The sequence below is a fragment of the Aphelocoma coerulescens genome, assembly GCF_041296385.1.
Source record: "Aphelocoma coerulescens isolate FSJ_1873_10779 chromosome Z unlocalized genomic scaffold, UR_Acoe_1.0 ChrZ, whole genome shotgun sequence".
NCBI classification, from domain to species: domain Eukaryota; kingdom Metazoa; phylum Chordata; class Aves; order Passeriformes; family Corvidae; genus Aphelocoma; species Aphelocoma coerulescens.
In genome coordinates, this window is record NW_027184085.1 from 32,108,731 (window position 1) to 32,128,534 (window position 19,804).

The following is a 19,804-nucleotide window of genomic DNA, read 5'->3' on the forward strand; positions in this document are numbered from 1 at the left end:
CCAAGTAGAAAGCATTCATCAACCAGGGATTGGTATTGGGACTAGTGTAACATCTTTGTCAGTGATACAGATGGTGGGATCAAGTGCACCCTCAGCAAATTTGCTGACAACATTGAACTATGTGGTGCAGTTGACATGCTGGAGGGCAGGGATCCCATCCAGGGGAACCTTGACAGGCCTGAGAGGTGAGTCTGTGCAAACCTCATGAAGTTCAGCACGGCCAAGTACAGGGTCCTGCACCTGGCTCAGGGAAATCCGAAGCACAAATACAGGCTGGGCAGAGAATGGAGTGGGAGCCCTGTAGGGAAAGACTTGAGGGGTGCTGATGTGGATGAGAGGCTGGACAGGACCCAGTGGTGTGCACTTGCAGCTCAGAGACCCACCTGCATATCCTGGGCCGCATCCAAAGCAGCATGGCTGGCAGGGTGAGGGTGGGGATTCTGCCCCTCTGCTCTGCCCTGGTGAGACCCCACTTGCAGTGCTGCATCCAGTAATAGGGTCCCCAACATAAGAAGTACATGGACCTGTTGGAGCGAGTCCAACAGAGGTCCAACAGGAGGGAGAGTCACAAAGATGATTGGGGGACTGGAGCATCTGTCCAATAAAGACCAGTTGAGAGAGTTGGGACTGTTCAGTCTGGAGGAGAGAAGGCTCTGGGGACACCTTGTAGCAGCCTTTCAGTACCAAAAGGAGCCTACAAAAAAGCTGGAGAAAGACTTCTTATAAGGTCATATAGTGATAGAACAAGAGAGAATGGCTTTAAGTTGAGAGTAGGTTTAGGTTAGATATTATGAAGAATTTCTCTACTGTGAGGGTGATGAGGCGCTGGAACTAGCTGCCCGTAGAAGCTGTAGGTTCCCCATCCCTCGCAGGGTTCAAGGCCAGGTTGGATGGGGCTTTGAGTGAGGTGGCTTAGTGGAGGGTGATCTTTAGTAGTTTTTTGCACACAAGCTATTCTATGATTCTATGCTAATGGACTTCCTCTCAGAGAGGAGCTTCCTCTTCATAGTCTCCTGTGTCATGGTATTATTGAAGTCCAGTTTGGAGACTGGGTAGTCTTATCTTACTTTCAGACCAAAGTTATTTCAAAACTGTTTCATGTAGCCCTCACGAGGAGTTAGCAACAAGTCACATGAATCTTGTCTATGTGCATGTATAGAGTAACAGTGTCAGTTCATGTACTATTAAGGTCTTTACTATCTACTGAGCATGAGAACCAAAAGAGTAATCTTTCTCCCATAAAGGACTTTAGAAAGGGGGTGCAGCTCAGATGGCTTCTCCAGCTGCAGCTCAGTAGGAGATTGGAATGGTCTTGGACTTTATCCAAAGGCAACCAAACTATATCAGTTCAGCAGTCCTAGTTGTTTTTACCCTTTCTTTAACCTGAAGTCAAGCATTTGGCTTATCATGTAGCTCCCATGCCAGTGTAATTGTTTATCCGGTGTCATGCAGGTCAGGCATGGCTATTCTGTCACTGAGACATGCTTCTCTAGACTTTAAGTACAGGAAATGTGTATAGTGAGGCTTAGCCACATTGTCAGGCTGAAAGAACATTTACTTCAGTGGTTAAGAATTATTTGTATTTAAGTAACTTTATAGCTACTAAAAGGTTGTTTATTTTCCGGACAGGAGATGGCTCCACCTTACCATGATCAAGAGGTATCAGTGTTTCTAACACTAGGTGGAAGTGGTCAGCACATCTCCCACAGTTGTGTTTAGACCCCCTGGTTTGAGCTATGAGCCATAGGGAAATGCTTTTAAGTAGGAAAAAGATCTGAGTCTGAATATGGAAACACAAACAGAATGGTTGTATGCTGATCCAGATATGAGGTACATGTGTGTCCTCTTCACTTAAAACTATCTTGGCTGAGCATTTCACATAGTGGTTGGACATAAGCCTTGGGTAAGTGTAAGTATCCTGATAACTGAACCATCTTGCAGAAGGGGTTTAAATAGAAGCAGAAAAGAGAAAACTTATTTCCATTGCTATATCTAAGCTTAATAAGTGTTGCAAATGTGTCTTTTACTTCTTTTCCCTTACTGTTTTCCTAGTTGCTTGTCTGATAAAGGGAATTTTTATGTAAATGTAAATGTCAAACAGCAGACGTGGTATTGCACAATGTATCATGTAGGTACTAAATTAAGGCTTTCAGTATGGAGTGCACCACTACTCACAATATTGCAGTACTTCAGGCAAGTGTGAGGGACAAAAAAGTGGAAGCCACAAAGTACAGTTTGGAAAATGGCACTGCAAACTGTAAGTATGCAGAAAGTGTCTCCTAGAAACCACATTAGCATTGATATGCAACGGGACACTGAAAAAAGTGACAGAACCTTAAGAGATTAATCCTAATACATGTTTGCCCACAAGTTTAAACACTGGCATTGAATTTTTCTTAGTCAGTTTTATTTAGTGTATCTCAAAAGTCGAAATTGTCTGTGCTATCATGGAAACTGATCCCAGATTTGTTCTTTAAATTACAGCTGAAATCAATCAGCTTGAATATCTAAGGAAACTTCAGAAATTCCATGAGTTTGTGTCTGCTATTTTAAGTAAGATGTCTGCCTTCATGTGTCTTGTTAGGTGCACATGAAAGTTAAAAGGGACTGAATCTTTTTGAATAACCAATGTTTTCCATGTTGGATGAGCAAACACTTTGTAATCAGTGGAGAACTCACTTTTTGATCCATCTTTGAGATGGATTTGGACCTGACAATAGGCTTTCCATGTTAAACCAGAATGTATTCCCATTTGACTCCCAGATAAAAGCCTATGATCTGGATATCTGTGGCCTGCAAGCTTGCTCTAGATTGTTTTCACACAGCCTCTTTTGTGTAGACAAGCATCATGTAAAATTTTCAGATGTGATTCAGTAAGGATACTGATTCTCATCTTTCATTTGATTCAAAGACTTTTGCCTGTCTAACGTGATTCTGATACTAGTGTCTTTCTGTTTGTCAGAGAGGAAAACAAAACTCCTTCCCATTTCTCCTTTTGGAATTCTTACCATGGTTTTACAGGTTAGACTCATCCCTGACATTTTTCTTCTACTCATGGAATGTGTAGTAGATTGTTCTCACTGGTGGAGTATGCAGCTTCTCACTCTGAAATGAAGTGCATATAAGTAGAGCCTGTTTGAACCTTCATCAGCAAAATAGAATAGATTTTCTATATGGCATTTTGTTGCAGCTGTGTTCTTCCCAGCTGAGTCTTCAGACTCAGCTTCGAATCCAGGTGCAAGTTCTATGGCTGATGTGCAGATAGACTGAAATACCAAGATTCTTTTCCTTAGAGCAGTCTAAGCAAATCTGAATTTCTTTCTATTAATAACTCTGTATTGATTAGCCATGCTTAAGTGGTAGTGGGTGGTTTGATATCTCTCATAAAGTTTGGGGTTTTTTTCTGACTGATTTCTCAATGATTTGCTGGCATCTGACTTTGTTTAAATTTGCTAGAGTTATGGTGAACTGTGAGCTTCAGCAAGGTAATCATAGAGCAGAGGAAAAAGAATATTTATTGCTCCACAGTGAGCATTTACATGACTTCCTCAATACACATATGTAGCTTTTCTGCAAACTCTTTTAAGCATCCGATCTTTTGGGTATAGTATATAGACTGGTAAAATAAGATTAAGGTTTGCCTGAGTAATCTTCTGAGACTTTTGGAAAGAACACAGTTTACTCTTCATCTTTGGTTTCTAATAATGCAAAAAATCAGTGGTAGTTCTGTCAGATCTCTGACAGTGACTTATCTTGAATGAAAAGATTTGTTTCTTTCCTTGGGTCTTTGTTTTTTGGAGGTACATTGAACTAATTTAAACAAGATTTAAAAAATCAAAATTGTAACAAACTACTGAGGCAAAGCTTTAAATAATCAAAGTCTAGAAGAAGAGGAGCTTCAAAAGCAACAATAGGGCATTGAGGTGTTTAACTGTAGGAAGAAACACCAGTTTTGAAGAAGTCACTTTTCTCATGCCTTTATGTGGGGATACAATCTGTAAGATGATACTTTTGTGTCAAAGTTTGATTTCTAGTTTCTAATATGATTTTTCTCTGTATACTATCTTGAATCTGTTTGAATGCTTTACATTGGATACCTGTCAGGTACATCTGGCTCTTCTTTGGTTAGGAAGAGCATTCATAACTCTTTTCCAGTAGGCTAGATACACTGTCTTGTTTGTAAAAAGGAGCTGTTTCTCCTATTCCAGAGTTCATCACAGATGTCTGTGGCTGAAATGCTAATTTTTGCCAGTGCTTTTTTTTTATAGGCATACTAATTCTACAAGTTAATTCTTCAGTGACTTGTGGCAACGCAAGCAAAGGCAACATCTACAAATGTTACTGTTTAAATGGAATTGCTCCTACTTCAGATGTCAAAAGAATGATATATTGGCACTTACAGATGTCTGCCTGCTGCTTTCTTCACTTACAGCCCAGGATTTTCTTAGGACTGAGGTTTCTGTATTTCTGGGAATTTTTGTTTCCTTCGGACTACATGGCTTGTCCTTACATTTAGTGTCCATCATGTTAGCTCAAGAAGACAGACTCTTCTTTTAAAGAGCTGTACCAAGAAGTGATACTGGTATGTTCTGTTCGGGAGAATCGTGTTGCTCCAGTTTTTAGTTCTTGCAGATGCCCTCATTTAAGCTATTATTTGTTATTTCAGTTTTTATTTTTCATCTTGAGACTGAAAAAATCTAACATTTTTAGGGGCTTCCATTTAAGAGGATAAGTTAACCATTTTGATGGTGTTTTGCATCTCTGGTTTCAGCTGGAGTGAGGCTGAGATGAAGGCATAGTTCTACTTTGGATAAGTGCTCAGGAAATAAAATAAGACGTAGAAGTGAAATTCAGTACAGAGCTTGTGAATTAGTATGTTGTGCCTGAAAACTTTACTCACAAAACCACTTTTTTAATTTCAGTGTTTGCTGTAAGAACAGACACTTGAACAAGCCAGCTAAAGACAGAAAAGTGTTTTTGCTCTTTAGGGTATGCAGTGAAATATTCTCAGTGAAGTTTCCATTTCTTCATTTAATTTTTTTTTTAAATTACATTTCCCACTCTAAATGTTGTAATAGATACCTTCCTCACTGCCTCCTTTGTCTTCTGTGAAACTTAAAATAGAATTATTTTCAGACAGAGTTTTTAAGTGTTATAAAAAAGAAGTGAAATCCACATCACTTTAATTTATTGTTGACTTTTAATAGGCTGGCACTATTTTTTGAGTAAAACTGTCCTGTTAACAGATGTTCAGCTGTGGAAGGATGCTAAGGAGTCCTTCCAAACTGAAGCAGGACATAGTTTTCTAATTCTCTATTAAGGGCAAAGTGAATTAGGAGCTGATGTTTGGAACGAATAATACCTAGAGGATATAAAGTGTCCTAATCAAGATATTTTTCACAGAGTCACAGAATAGGTCAGGTTGGAAGGGACCACACTGGGTCATCTGGTTCAACCTCTCTGCTGAAGCAGAGTCATCTCAGAGCACATTGCACAGGATTGTGTCCAGATGATTCTTGAATGTCCTCAGTGAGGGAGACTCCACAACCTGTCGTGGCAACCTGTTCTAGTTCTCAGTCACCTGCACAGTAAAGAAGTTCTTCCTCATGTTCAGGTGGAAATTCCCTGTGTGTCCATTTGTGCCTGTTGCCTTTCGTGCTATTGCTCGGCATGACCAAGCAGAACCTGGATCCATCCACTGACACCCTCCCTTCAGATACTCACAGACATTGATGAGGTCCTCTCTCAGCCATCTCTGCTCAACGCTGAACAGGCCCAACTGTCTCAGACTCTCCTCGTAAGAGAGATGGTCCATAATCCCCTAATCATCCTTCTAGCCTTCTGCTGGACCAACTCCAGCAACTCCATGTCTCTCTTGTGCTGAGGAGCCCAGAACTGGACACGGCACTGCAGATGTGCCTCACCAGGGCTGAGTACAGGGGCTCAGCTGTCAATGCTCTTCCTAATGCACCCCAGGACACCACTGGCCTTCTTGGCCGCCAGGACACACTGCTGGCTCATGGACAGCTTGTTGTTCACCAAGAGCCTCAGGTCCTTCTCCACAGAGTTGGTTCCCAGCAGATCAGCCCCCAGCCTGTGCTGGCGCCTGGGGTTGTTCCTCCCCCAGTGCAGGACCCTGCATTTGCCTTTGTTGGAGTTCAGACAGTTCCTCTCTGCCCATCTCTCTACCCTGTCGAGGCCCTTCTGAAGGGCTGCACGGCCCTCTGGGGTATTGGCCCCTGCTCCCAGCTCTGTGTCATCACTGAACTTGCTGAGGAGGCATCTGCCCCTTCGCCCCACTCACTGATGGAGAAGTTAAACAATACCAGGCCCAGTACTGAATCTTGTGACACAGTAGTGACAGGCCTCCAATCTTGGGTCACAGCTCTGGGATCTGCCATTCAGACAGTTCTCAGTCCACCCCACTGTCCACTCATCCAGGCCACACTTCCTAGTTTGTCTATAGGATGTTGTGGAAGACAGTGTTGAAAGCCTTGCTGAAGTCCAGGTAGACAGTATGCACTGCTCTTCCCTCATCCATCCAGGTAGTTGTCCCATCATAGAAGTCAATCAGATTGTCTAAGAATGATTTCCCTTTGCTGAACCCATGCTGACTTCTCTGATTGCATTCTTGTTCTCCATGTTGATAGAGATGGTATCCAGAAGGAGGCACTCCATCACCTTTCCAGGGATTGGGGTGAGGCCTGACTGGCTAGTAGTTCCCTGGGTCCTTCTTACCCTTTTTGAAGACATTCTTATTTATGAGAATAATCTTAGAAAGTACAGTGACAGTATTTGTGATTTTTTAAAATTAAGTACGTTAAGCAGATAAATTTTTGAAGAATCTTTTCTGTGCATCATGTCTCATTTATGAAATTGTAGATGCTCTACTGTAATGTATTTCAGAACATACAGACTCTGGTTATGTTGCTTCAGGTGAGCAAATAGTGGGGCAATAGGTAGAATGTTTAACTTGTTTTTTTTATTTCTGATCCTAGCTGATTATAAAAGATGCAGCAATAACATAATGTTACATCAATTCACTTAATTAAATAGAAAATATTAATTTAATAATCTATATATGTAAAAATTATTTTTTTATGTGTTTCTTGGTATGTGTTGTCAGAGTTCCAAAGTAGTTCAGATATATTAGGTTGGTATATGGAGTCCTAATATACTTAATGAGTTGAATAAACTTGGTGTCATATCATCGCTCTGAACTTAAATATCCTCAAAATGTACTTTTAGGCAGCTGCAGTGAGAACAAAGAAACTGGAAGAAAGCATTGAAGCAGAGAGAGCAGCTCATTTAGCATCCAATTTTGCTTCAGAGATTATCCAGGTAAACTTTTTGTTAAATATTTCATAGGAGTTTACAGTAAAACAGTTGAGGAAGTTGTGAAGGTACAATGCTCCAAAAACTGTGAAGAGCACTTGCTCCAGTGAAAACCCTGAACAGATTTATTGCAATAAGTGTAAAAATCATAAAAAATAATATATAAAAGGACAGAACAGAAGAATATCTGCTTTTCAGGGAACTTTAAAGTTATTAGAATAAATAATAGAATAAGATGTCGCATTTGTAAGTTTGAGAATTGCCACTAGCATTTGAAGTGTGAGGGTAAAGGAAATGTTTCACAGTAGTTAAACACTATACTACTGTTTAAATATCCTGCCCTGTATCTTCTGAATGGCCACTTAGAGCAATTTGGAGATACAGTGCATACATCCGACTTCTCTAGGAGTGAGAGTGTAATGCATCCTGAAACTGCAGTTTCAAACATAATTTCTCAGAGTACATTTCATCTTCAAAGTTATGATACTTGCAGTTACCAGTAAAGATTGATAATATGAATAATAGTGTTGGACTCAGTAAAATAATTATGGTTTATTAAAAAAAAAAAGGTTGAAAAAATTAAATGGTGATTGCTTAGTAATATCACATTAGTTAACAAACTTACTGGACTTTTGAAAAACTAAGCAAAAGAGAATGAATTTGGTATCTTTTTTTTCCTATTTTCCGAGTAACAAAAATAAGCATTGACATTCTTCAATTCTTATTTTCTTGATCTTCTGTATGTGCAGGCACTTAAATTTTAAAAGTGATAATTAAACTAGTAGAAAAGATTTAGTTTGCTTAATTTCCTCTCTGTTGCAGCAACATACAAAGAACTGAAAGGATAACATTCCTTAAACTTAGACACTTATGTTTTTTTGGTGAATAACTGATAAAGTCTTTTTCCTTGTTTACATACATGTACAAGCTAGAAGTGTGCTTTGTTCTGAGAGGAAGTGTAGTCTTTATTGTTAGTCCCACACTTCATGAGTCTATTTAAAAACTAGAATTTCACTGGAAAGCTTCAGTATTAATAAGAACTGAAAATGTTCAGACACCTCTAGACACCTCCAAAGGAGAAGGTAATTTTCATCATCATATCTATTTGTCTCTGTTTTGAACCTCATGTATTCTTATATTTTTATATGTGTTCAATGTTATTTACATGTGTAGATGCTTCTATATCGAATTAATAGAATATACTCTACTGTAAAGCAGAACAGACCATAGAACAGCACTGAAGATCATGTTAGTGTTTCCTAACTTGCTTTAACTGCTTTTTATCACTTGGTGTAGTTAAGAATTCAAGAACTTGAAGAAGCTGTGCATGTGGAAAAGGACAGACGAGAAGAAGCTCTTTCAGATTTAGAAAAGATCAAGAAAGAGTTCCAAGGGTTAGAAAGTGCATATGAGAGAGAAAAACACAATGCCCAAAGGAACTTGGAAAAACTCAATGTGTAAGTTTCCCTTTAAATTCATTGTAAAATGGCAGTAGACAGCTTGATTGCCACTTAAAGTTTACATTTATATAGTTTTCAGTCAGTATGAAACAACTAAATCTGATACAATTTCCCAAACCAACCTGAAGTTCAGAACCTGGTGTTCCATTAATAATAGGTCTATATCAGTAACCATATGGGTGGGTAAAGAAAATAGCTGATCTGTAACTGATTATTTGCCAAAGCAAAAATGTTGGAAAAGATAGTTATGACAGGGTCCTGTTTCCTGTGTGCTTGGGAGGAGTGTAGGAAAGCACACATGGCAGGGTTTCAGCAGATTTTTTTCTTCTGTATAGACTTACATTTTTATGAAGATATTATTTTTCACCTTAGCGAGCTAGATCAATCTTTAAGACTCCTGTTGAGAAGTTGTGTATCATTTGTAGTGGTGAATCTTCATTTTCAGCTTTTGAATGATTGTGGAAAGTGTTAACTAGCTAACGAAAATAGAAGAAGGGATGATGTGTATGAGAGCAGATGAAATTACCTGGGATTCCTTTCCTGCTCAGCACAATCTGCTGTGTCCGTGGTAACAGATGTTTTTTGGAAGAAAGGTTTTGCTATATTCCCTGGGCAGAGATAGGATACACTGTACCGAGTCTTCTTCCTTGGCTGAATGAAGTTTATATTGGGGTGAGAAAATGTCAGGAAGAAGAATGGTATTGCAAGGCAGAGAACTGAGGAGTAGGTGAAATGAATGATAGTAGTTCATGAAATTTAGGGAAAGAGGGAGTTTAAGAAGACATGAAGTAGGTGGGACACAGTGGGGGTGTGGGGAGAGACTCAAGGTAGTAGAATGGGTTGGAAAAGACAGTTTGCATCTATCAGTCTAGGATTATGGGGGTCTGTACATAAAGGTATTTGTGGTGACTTGCTTGTACAAGCAGTAGAGGGGAAAAAAGAAACTGGTTTCCCTACAAAAAAGGAATTTTGTAGCCTGAGTGTTCCTATATTCATACTTACAGAGATGTTTTTAGTAATATAGTTGAAACATGTGCTGTATTATAAACATCTTAGAACTCTGTTAAAAAAAGCATCAAGAGAGGTCTGAATGGGCATTTAGATAAACCAGTCACATTAAAAAGTGAAAACCTTTTTCTCAAAGAAAAAGATATAACTTTTATGATAAAAATTTGTGAAATACAGTATGATAGTAATCTAAAGTAATTCTTCAGGGACACTGCAGTCTTCAAGCTGTGAAACTGTTTAAGTGTATAAGTAAGATTCTCTACTGTTCTAAAACAGCATCAGTTAATTAAACTGTAATCTCATCCTGCCTGGTTGTTTTTACTTTGAGCATGGGTTCTCTGGCAGCAAATACATGACATTAAACTGATAGAAGTTCTTTGCCTTTCCTTGAACTGGAGAAGGTCTCCACCACTGATTTGACATTTTATTCCATTTTTATTGTTTTGTTTTTAAAAAGTTCCTTTGTGTTCAAGCCAGCCTTTTCTTGAGGAATGGCTGTCTGATCAGTAGTTTTGTGTAACAGTCTACTTTGTACTGTCTGAGATTTTCTTGTATGTAACTTTTTATTCTTACAGAGCATATGAACTATGGTTCTTTCTTTTTTTTCATTTTGGTTTGGTTTTCTTAGTTTTTAATTTGGTGTAGTGGGTTTTTTCTTTTCCCTTGGGTAGGTTTCCATATTTGAGTGGTCCAGAAAATGTGGAAAAATTCATGTTACGAAAGTTTTCTTGAACTAGTATTCTTCCAGTGTTTGTTCTTGAATAATTTCTTCACTTGTCCCAAGACCTAATATTCCAAAGTTTGTCTTTGTATTTGTCTTGGTTTGAAAGACAGATGTCTGCTAAGGAAGGCAGGAGCTTCCTTTGGAATGGCAGATGCGACCCCTTCCCTCCGAGTTATTATAACTTTGAAATCAAGGGGCTTTTAGGCAAAGATGTGGGAAATAGGAATAACAGTTCTTTACTATTATATATCTATATGTGTATAACCAGTCAAACAAACAGCAATAACTCTGGCAGTAACAGCAAACAATCCCAAACCCAGTCCCAGCCTTCTCGGCTGTCGGGCCCTTTCCCCTCGGGTGCAGTTCCGCTCGCAGCCGGCAGGGGCGCTGGCGGCTCCCGGTGAGCAGGGCAGGTGCGATGGTTCCCCCGCGGCTGCAGGGGGCGCTCCGGAGCGAGCTCGGGGAGCACGCGGCACTGGTGCCCTGGGATCCCGGGAAGGGATGGAACAAAGGCTTCACAAACCGCTGGGCAGCCAATCCCAGTGTCCGGCCGGACCCTTGGGAACAGCAGGCTGGAACGGCAGGGACGAGCACAAATCCCGGGTGGCAGACGCGATGTATCCAAACGGGGAACCCCCCAGAGGTCTGGGCAGGCAGGACGAGCAGGACTACAATGCAGCGAAGGCTTGAAGCAATGGTGGGGCAGGGCGGCCACGGCCCGGCTCCCAGCGGGGCAGGGAAAGGCGCGCTTGGGATCCCGGGGTTTCTCTGGCAGAAGGAAAAGCAGCTGAAGAAAGCAGCCTCCCTCTCTGTCCGAATGGGCTGCCCACACACACCCAGGTGAAACGAAAGAGCAGCCTGCTCTTTTGTTTTTCTTAAGTACCCAGCCATTTGTCCCCCTAGCAACGCATATGGGGAAAATTCCTTTAACAGAAAGAAAAATCCAGGAGAGCTCCTAAAACCCCAACAGTACTGAGGTTAGACCGGAAAAATTCATCATCCTCAGTGAAATATGGGACTTTTTTAGTGTGGTTTTTGTTTGGTTTTTGTTTTGTTTTTTTTTTTTTTTTGACTAATGCTTGTTAAGCTGTAGTAGTTTTCAGTCTAGAAAAAACTGTCCTGTCTTGTCAACGTGGCTGCCATAACATGGCTTTCTGTAATCAGGGAGCTGTTAGTATGAATATGTTCTCGGAATCAATAAACGATAATAGAGATAAATGATTAGCTAATTAGCAGTGTTTTTAATGGTAAATTAAACACCTGTTTAGATATTTTCCAAACCATTATAATTTTACAAGTTTTACCACAAGATCTGTTTATAAAATTTTAGATTAGTAAATTTAGTTAAAAATGTGAACATCTTTAAGTAGTAGCTTTCCAGTTAAGTCTCTGAGAAACTCTTAAAGATATTTTTCTGTATTAAATTATTTGAACCAACATAAGGACAATAGTTAGATATTGAATTGTATTGTGCGTTCAGTAGTTTTGCTCCTTGTGAGAATCTTTTATCTAGATGTATGAAGATATTTCTTTGAGAATTGAAGGGGTGTGTGTCTAGAATATTTTTGATCCACGAAAGTTACATCCACAAAATAAGAGGTTTTTTAGAGAATATTTTTCTTTGTTTGGAATTACTGCAATAGAATTGCAGTAATTATATAGTTTTATATATAAATATAAATACCTGAATAAGAATATTTTTTGTATTTAAGACTATGGAATACAGTTTTTACAGATATGGTACCATTTGCCTTAGGAATTTCAATATTAGTGCTTACAGAGAAGTAAATACTTGTGTTACTAAAATGCAGGATGAACCTTAAAAAGCCTTCACTTTTTGCTCTAAACAGGACAATTATGTTCAGTATTTCTATTTCAGGAAAGCAATTTGCCCTATCCTAGAGGTTTTTTTGGTATAAAACAGAATTTATGCCTACTTGAGGCATCTGTTCTCTGTGTTAATTGAATATGAGAATAAATATTGTCTAATATCCAAACACTACTTTTCACTGCTTGCAATCATGTGTTGATTCAGGCAATTACTCCTAGCAGCTTCTGCCAGCTGAGTTTTTTGAAACCAAATTGTCTTCTGTGATTTCAGGGAATGCAAACCTGCCCATGAAAGTTAAGACAGTTAAAACACAGTTAAAACAGTTGGTGGTTTTGTTAAGAGATCTTGAAGAAACATGAGCAGCCTATCCTCACAATTTTGTTAGTCGAGACACCTAAACTTCCAGACCTCTATAAAGATAGGTAGTGAAGGTCAAGCTTTTTCTGAGGTGGACATCAATCTACTCAGTTCCCTTGAGGTAATTACGTGGTGTGGGCAGGTACTGCCTCATCTGTTTCCTGTGCCCTTTTTATTCTTTGAAGCATACAAGTGTCAGTAACATTGGTGAATATCAGTGATTGCTTTCACTGGACCCCTTCTGAGAGAATACAAGAGCCTTTGATCTACTTACCTTTGAAGGGTCTGGTCCTTGGACTTCAGACAATGTCAGGATCTTGGCTTTTTCTTTTAAGACACAGTTTGGCATCCAAACAAATTTTCTCTTTTTCTGGAGGAGTTGCATGAGTTTGTCTTTAAGCCTTAAGTTGTGCTAGAACACTTGTATGTCTCTTTAGCTGGACTTAATGTAGGTAAATAATGCCAAAGTTGGAAACTATATGATGCTGTAAGAATTTATTTTCTCAGAAAAAAAGGTAGTTGTAATAACTGAAACCAAGCAAACAGGCTTTTCTGGGCTGCATAATTTTTTATTTTCTTAGAAAAAATATAGTTTTAATAACCAAAACCAAGCTAACAGGCTTTTCTGGGTTGCATAATTTATTAATTAGCTCTGAACCCAATAGCACTATGTAAATTGGAAGCAACGTGGGATTTGGGTCTCTGTGAATTTACTTTTCTTGAAGAGTGAGAACATGACATAGAATAATTTGGAACTGCTTTTGCTGTGTTTCTGAAAGCTGTGAGAGTAGAAGCTACTTTGGGGGACTGAAACAGGCAGGTTTTGAAGAATAAGAAGTAAAACATCTACAGCTACAGCAAAGAATCAGCCAGGCTGATGCAGAAGCACATAGGTATTTGGAGGACTGATGTGGTCCTTCAGCTGTTGATATTGATTCAAAAGCTTCAAAGGTGGAAGAACTTTGAGCTGTTTGCAATACTTTCAGTTCTAGGGAGACAGGAGTGATAGGAGAAGATACAAAGAGATGAGCGACACCTGGATGTTTCTACTGCTGAGAGCTACATCATATAATAGTTCAGGTTGAAAGGAATTGCAGATCTATATAGTCCAACCTGCTGCTCAAACCAAGATCAGCCATGACATCAGGCTTTTCAGGGTTTTATCCAGCTGGGCCTTGAAAATGTGGATAATGGCGATGGCTCCTCTCTGGGAACCTGTTCCATAAAGTTGGAAAACATTTCTCCTTGTTTGAACCTCTTTGGAGTTCCTGTTCTGTAGCCAAACACTGCTGTGAAGTAATCGACTGCATTTCCTTGATAACCTCCTTTTAGATACTGGGAGGCTTGTTATACACGGTGGAGTTATCTCCTCTTCAGCTTGAACATACCACGTTGTCTCAGTTCTTACATGTATTTCAGCTGTGAACCGTAGTGGTGACCATTCCCTTAGCCCACTCCAACTTTTTTCCTATGTTATGAGGGATGTGTGTAGTTAAAAGTGGTCATTATCCTAGATGTGTTGTGATGACTGCCAACTAAAAGGTGATTAATCACTTCCCTTGATCTGGCTATGCTGCTATTAATACAGCCCAGGATGGTGTTAGCTATCTCCACTCATATGCCATGCTGCTGGTTTGTGACTGTGTACCATGGTTACTGGGTCCTTTTTGAGCATAGCTTCTATCCAGCCAGTTACAAGCCACATCACTTTAGGGTCGTCTTTCTTCCTAAGTGCAGGTCTTTGCACATGTCATTGTGGAATCTCAGAAGGTTCATTCTGGCCTGTTCTTTCTCTGTGACTAGAGAATGGCAGCTCTTCTGTTGAGCGTTTCAATTGTATTATGTCATGATCTACCCACACCTGGTTCACTGTTAGCTGCAGGTCTTGTGAGATTGCACTCTTGGCTTATTCCAGGTGATGGATAAAGCTGTTAAACAGATCTAATACAGACCTCTACAGTATTACACCCATTCCAGCTACTACCATCTGGGCTTTACCATCAAACCACTTTTATCAATATTGTAGTTCACATATCTAGACTTAAGTTGTAACTTAGCTGTAAAAATACTGTGTGGGAAAGTGCTAAAATCTGTGCTAAAACTGAGTTATATTTGATCTACTCGCCCTCCTTTTGTCCACAGCCCTGATCATTTTATCATGGAATTTAACTGGGTTGGTCAGACATGATTAAGCTTTGGTGAATCCTCCCTGAGTATTCCTAATCACCTTTGCCTCTTTCATGAGCCCAAAAAGTTGTTCTAGAAGGATTTGCTTTGTAACCTTCCAGGGCTGAAATGAAGCTCACTGGCTTATAGTTCTTTGGCTTCTCCTTTTGACCTTTTCCAAATATAAGTGCGACATTTGCCTGTCTTCATTTGCCAGGGACTTCCCCCAATTTTTGTGACCTTTTGTGATGATAACAAGCAGTGTCACTTTGACATTGGCTAGCTTTGTCAGAACCTTTGAGTGTAGGTGAGCTGGCCTCTTCAATTTCTATGGGTTGAGTTCTCACAGGTTATCTCAAACTCAATCCTCACCTATTGCTTGCAATTGTTCTCCTTTTTGTGTCCTTTTACTGATCATAGAGGCTTGGGAATAGACCTTGTCAGGGAAGATTGAGGAAAAAAAGGCGATGAGTATGGTGACTTTCTCTCTCTGCTGTTGATAAAATAGCTGTTTTGTGTCGAAGTCTGTTCATGTTTTCTTTCCTACCATAACAGTGGTAAAATCCCTTCTACTTGTCTTTGTCATCTTTTGCAAACGCTAATTCTAGGTGCCTTTCCTGAGGCACCTCCTTTCCATCCCTATATACTTAGGCAATCCTTCAAAATTTTTCCATGGATTCCTGTCCCTGTCTGTGTCTCCTATATGCTGTTGACTGGCCTTGCGGTTTTCTCATGACCCGCCTTTTTATCAGTGCCAGGCTTTCTATATATTTGTTTTCTTGAATACCAGGAGGACTGATGTAGTACAAGAACTGCTTGAAATTTTGAATTATGTGCTGTTGAAATCATGCCATTCTGAGTAGAATTGTCATGGTTTAGGAATGGTATTCCCCAATTTAGTGTTCCTACAGAAACACTCCAAACTGTGTGCTGCTCGATCATTCCCCCCCTCCTCTTCTTCCTCCTTCTGTGATGGGCTGGAGAGGAGAATTGGAGTAGCAAAAAGTAAAGATCATGGGTTGAGATAAGGACGGTTTACTGGACACAACAATGAAATAAGACAACAAACTGTAACAGCAACAATACTAATGACAAGGTGTACAAGAAAAAAAAAGCCATTGATTCACCTGTGATTGCTCCCTATGGAAACCCCCAACCATACCCTGTCCCTCTGCCATGCTACCCACAAGGGAGCCATTCCCTTGTCCCCAGAAAAAGACATGAGGTGGTATAGAATAACCTCCAGGTCCCAGCCATGCCCACTCCTGGCTACTGCAAAAATGAACCCTGTTCTGGCCAGAACTAGGGTAAGAATATAGTCAGGTACGTGGAAACTTCAGGAGCAAGTTTTGCACTTGAAATCAGTATTGATGATGCAAGAAGTGATGTCTTTCTGAAGAGAACTAATGTGTTAATTAAAATACGATGACTTTTGTTTATTGCATGTAAGCTGGAGCCCATATCCAAATGATCAAATTAATTTATGACCGGAAGTCTAAAACACAAGCCTTGGTAATGGAAAAGAACATAACCATAACTGAAAAGTTTTTCTTAGAAGGAATATAGAAGTTTCTTCAGTTAAAAAAAAAAAATAAGGGGAGCAGCTTCGAAGTCGTATGATGTGTTAACATGATGTGATACCCATAGATTATCTTTTAAAAATATGTAGAATACTTGATGTAAGTATTTTTGATAAAAATGTTCTAATGTTGAAACTTTCCAGATTGGAAAGAGAGTGTTTCTCCTCAAACAATCAAATGAAAGAAGTGATTGAGGAAAAGAAGAAGGTAATTATAGACCTCTCTGCAAGACTAGGAAATGCTGAAAAAAGCTGCAGAGAATTACAGACGGAACTTGCAATGGTAAGACAAACAGCCTATGGCACTCGTTGTTTAGCTTTTTTAAACATACTGTGAACATAATCTTCATTTGCTGTGCCAAGATGTGGAATAAATCTGACTTTGTGTTACTTCAATTTTTATTTATATTACTTTTTTTTGTGAAACAAGAGTAAATGTAGCTAAGATACTGGAGAAGCGAATTCAAAAATGCATTTTTAGTGATACAGCTAGTATTTAACTGAGGAGTTATTTGCAGAAAACAATTGTTTCAAAAGTATGGCTATGAGTCAAGAGTAACCAGCCTCTGCATCCCTAATGAAGCAGACAATTTGTAGATACGGGTTATGATTTTGTGTGAAGAATGTGGTACCTTCCTACACAAGCTGTTTTTTTCTCAGGTTTGATTAGTTACCATTGTAGGCTTGCTTATTTCTGTTTCAAATAATGTTTTGTTTTTAGTGCAAGCATTTGACTACAAAAATTTTTGAAAATGTCTTCTTTCAAGGTGACAAAGTTTTTAGTTGATTGGGTTTTTATGTTTTGCTTGGTCTGCATTTGTCATATTGGATATATTTTACAGAATTACTTCATGAAATCTTTTTCCTTTTATATTAGGAGTTGGTGCCTTCCACTGTCTCTACCCACCACAACTTTGAATAACAATTTTGCTATCCTCTTCAATAGCAGGACGGTCAAAGCAAAAAGCTTAGGATATCTTCATTAATGACATAAATGAAGGGATAGGAGTGCACCCTCAGCAAATTTGTAGATGACAGCAAGCTGAGTGGTGCGGTTGACACATCTGAAGGATAGAATGCCATCCAGAAAGACCTGGACAAGCTTGAGAAGTGGGCCCCTGAAAATCTCAGGATGTTTACCAAGCCCAAGTGCAAGGTGCTGCACCTGGGTCAGGGCAACCCCTGGTGTCAACACAGGCTGGGGGGATGGACAGATGGAGAGCAGCCCTGCCAAGAAGGACTTGGGGGTGCTGGGGAATGAGAGGCTGGATATGACCCTCCTGAAAGAAAGCAAGCCAAACGTGTCCTGGGCTGCATCCAAAGCAGTGCAGGCAGCAGGGCCAGGGAGGGGATTCTGCCCCTCTGCTCTGCTCTGGTGAGACCCCACCTGCAGTGCTGCATCCAGCTCTGGGGTCCCCAGCCCAGGGGGACATGGACCTGTTGGAGAGAGTCCAGAGGAGGCCACCAAGTTATCACAGGGATGGAGCAGCTCTGCTATGAGGAAAGTCTGAGAGACTTAAGTTTGCTCAGCCTGGAGAAGAGAAGGCTTTGGGGTGGCCTAATTGTGGTGTTCCAGTACCCGAAAGGAGCTTAAAGGAAAAAAGGATAGAGACTTTTCAGAAGGGCATGTAGTAACATGACAAGGGGAATTGCTCCAAACTGAAGAAGGTTTACATCAGATAGTAGGAAAAAATTCTTTATTGTGAGAGTGGTGAGGCACTTAAACAGGTTGTTCTCATAACAGAAGTTGTGGATGCCCTATTCTTGGAAGAGTTCAAGGCTCGGTTGGATGACACTCTGAGCAACCTGGTCCAGCACTAGGTGTCCCTGTTTCCAGCAGGATCATTAGAACTAGATGAACTTTAAGGTGTCTTCCAAACCAATCTATTCTATAATTCTATGATCTAGAAAACCCTATCTTTCTTCATTGTGTAGTAGCATTTATAGTATTTCTATACTTAGCCAATTTTTTTTTCTAAACTTGTGAATTTCTCTTCTTCCTTTCTCTTGGACCTATGAGTGTAGGAGATGACCTACATTCAGGGAAGTAGCTCTTCTCTGCTACTGACAGGCACTGTTCTACTCAGTATATAGGAGTAGAGATCTGCATCAGAGAGTCTTCAAATTTGTTGGTGTCTACTCTTCAGCTGATGGAGTTATTCCATACATTGTCTTAGTGTTATCCACTTCCCAGGTAGATGAGTAATTAATAAATTGAAGAAAAATAAAATTAAAAAAGCCTTCTTCTTTTTGGAAGGACACAGCTTCTTCAATGCAAGGATTAAAGTATTAAAAGACATTTGCTGCCTTAGTCAACCTGAAAAAATCATTTTATCAGGCACAAAAAGAATACAAAGAAAAATTCCTTAGTAAAATGTATGTTATAGATGAGAATTCAGGACAAAATTCTGTTCATGCTAAAGTTTTTTGGTAATGGCAACAGTATTAAATGGTGTACTCAATATAAACATTGTGTTACTGAAATGTAAAAGCAAATAGATTGCCCCACTTGAAAGAACTGTCTTATTCAGATAGCAGGTTGTTGTAATTGTTTTACTTTACTGGAATGATTTCAAGCCACAAGATCGTCTTGAACAGGTAATAAAAATACTCATTTTCTGAGGAGTTGTATTAGAGGTCCCCCATGGGATTAGATTTTTATCACCTTGGATGGCTTTGTATTTTTCCTGAAGACTTTCGTATTTGTTTGGGAAGCAGGAGTGCCTGTGTGTGGTCTTGTTTACTCAGTATAGACAGCTTTTTTGTTATTTTTCTTCCCAAAATCAAAAAGCAGAAGACTATAGCAGAAACTAAGTATAAATAGCATTCAGTATACTGTTACTAGGCTTCCCTTTACCTATACTAAAATTGTGTGAAATTGCCAGTGCATTCTCTTCCCTTTATTTCCCCCTCCTGCTTTCTTGATCTGTTAATTACTTTCTTATATTTTGTACTATTATTAGACATCCTGAATATGTCTTTTCCACTTCAGTATGGTAATCTTAAGTTGGTTTCTCATGGTACTCTTAATATACAAGTTAATGTTTCTGTTTGTAAAATATTTGTAAGATACACAAAGTTCATTATTTTGAAACTTTGTATGAGAAAGTGCTTTTTTTTCCCTTAATGGATCAGTTGAATGTCAAGTTAAGTAGTTATTCTGCTTGTAATTTTAAACATCACCATGTGGCAGAAGTTTGCCAGAAACTTGCATGGATCAAATGTGGTGGGATCTGTTACTATCAAACAAAATTGCTTATGAATGCTTAGCATGAGAAGGCTCTCAATATTTAAATTATGTTTATTTGAATAAATTGGTCTCAAGCTTGTCATTATTTCTAGCT

General features: G+C 39.4%; 1 protein-coding gene across 7 annotated transcripts in view; it reads left to right on the plus strand.

The window, feature by feature from the left end:
• The window catches only part of CCDC171 (coiled-coil domain containing 171), a 157,867-nt gene that overhangs the window by 22,351 nt on the left and 115,712 nt on the right, over positions 1 to 19,804 (plus strand). For all 7 annotated transcript variants that reach the window (XR_011147782.1, XR_011147783.1, XR_011147785.1 and 4 more), the window contains 3 exons: positions 7,249 to 7,341; positions 8,632 to 8,792; positions 16,605 to 16,743. Coding sequence is in view for 1 of the 7 variants with exons in the window: in XM_069002102.1 (XP_068858203.1) it covers positions 7,249 to 7,341; positions 8,632 to 8,792; positions 16,605 to 16,743 (393 nt within the window). In the remaining 6 variants the exon portion in view is untranslated. The remainder of the gene's footprint in view (positions 1 to 7,248; positions 7,342 to 8,631; positions 8,793 to 16,604; positions 16,744 to 19,804) is intronic.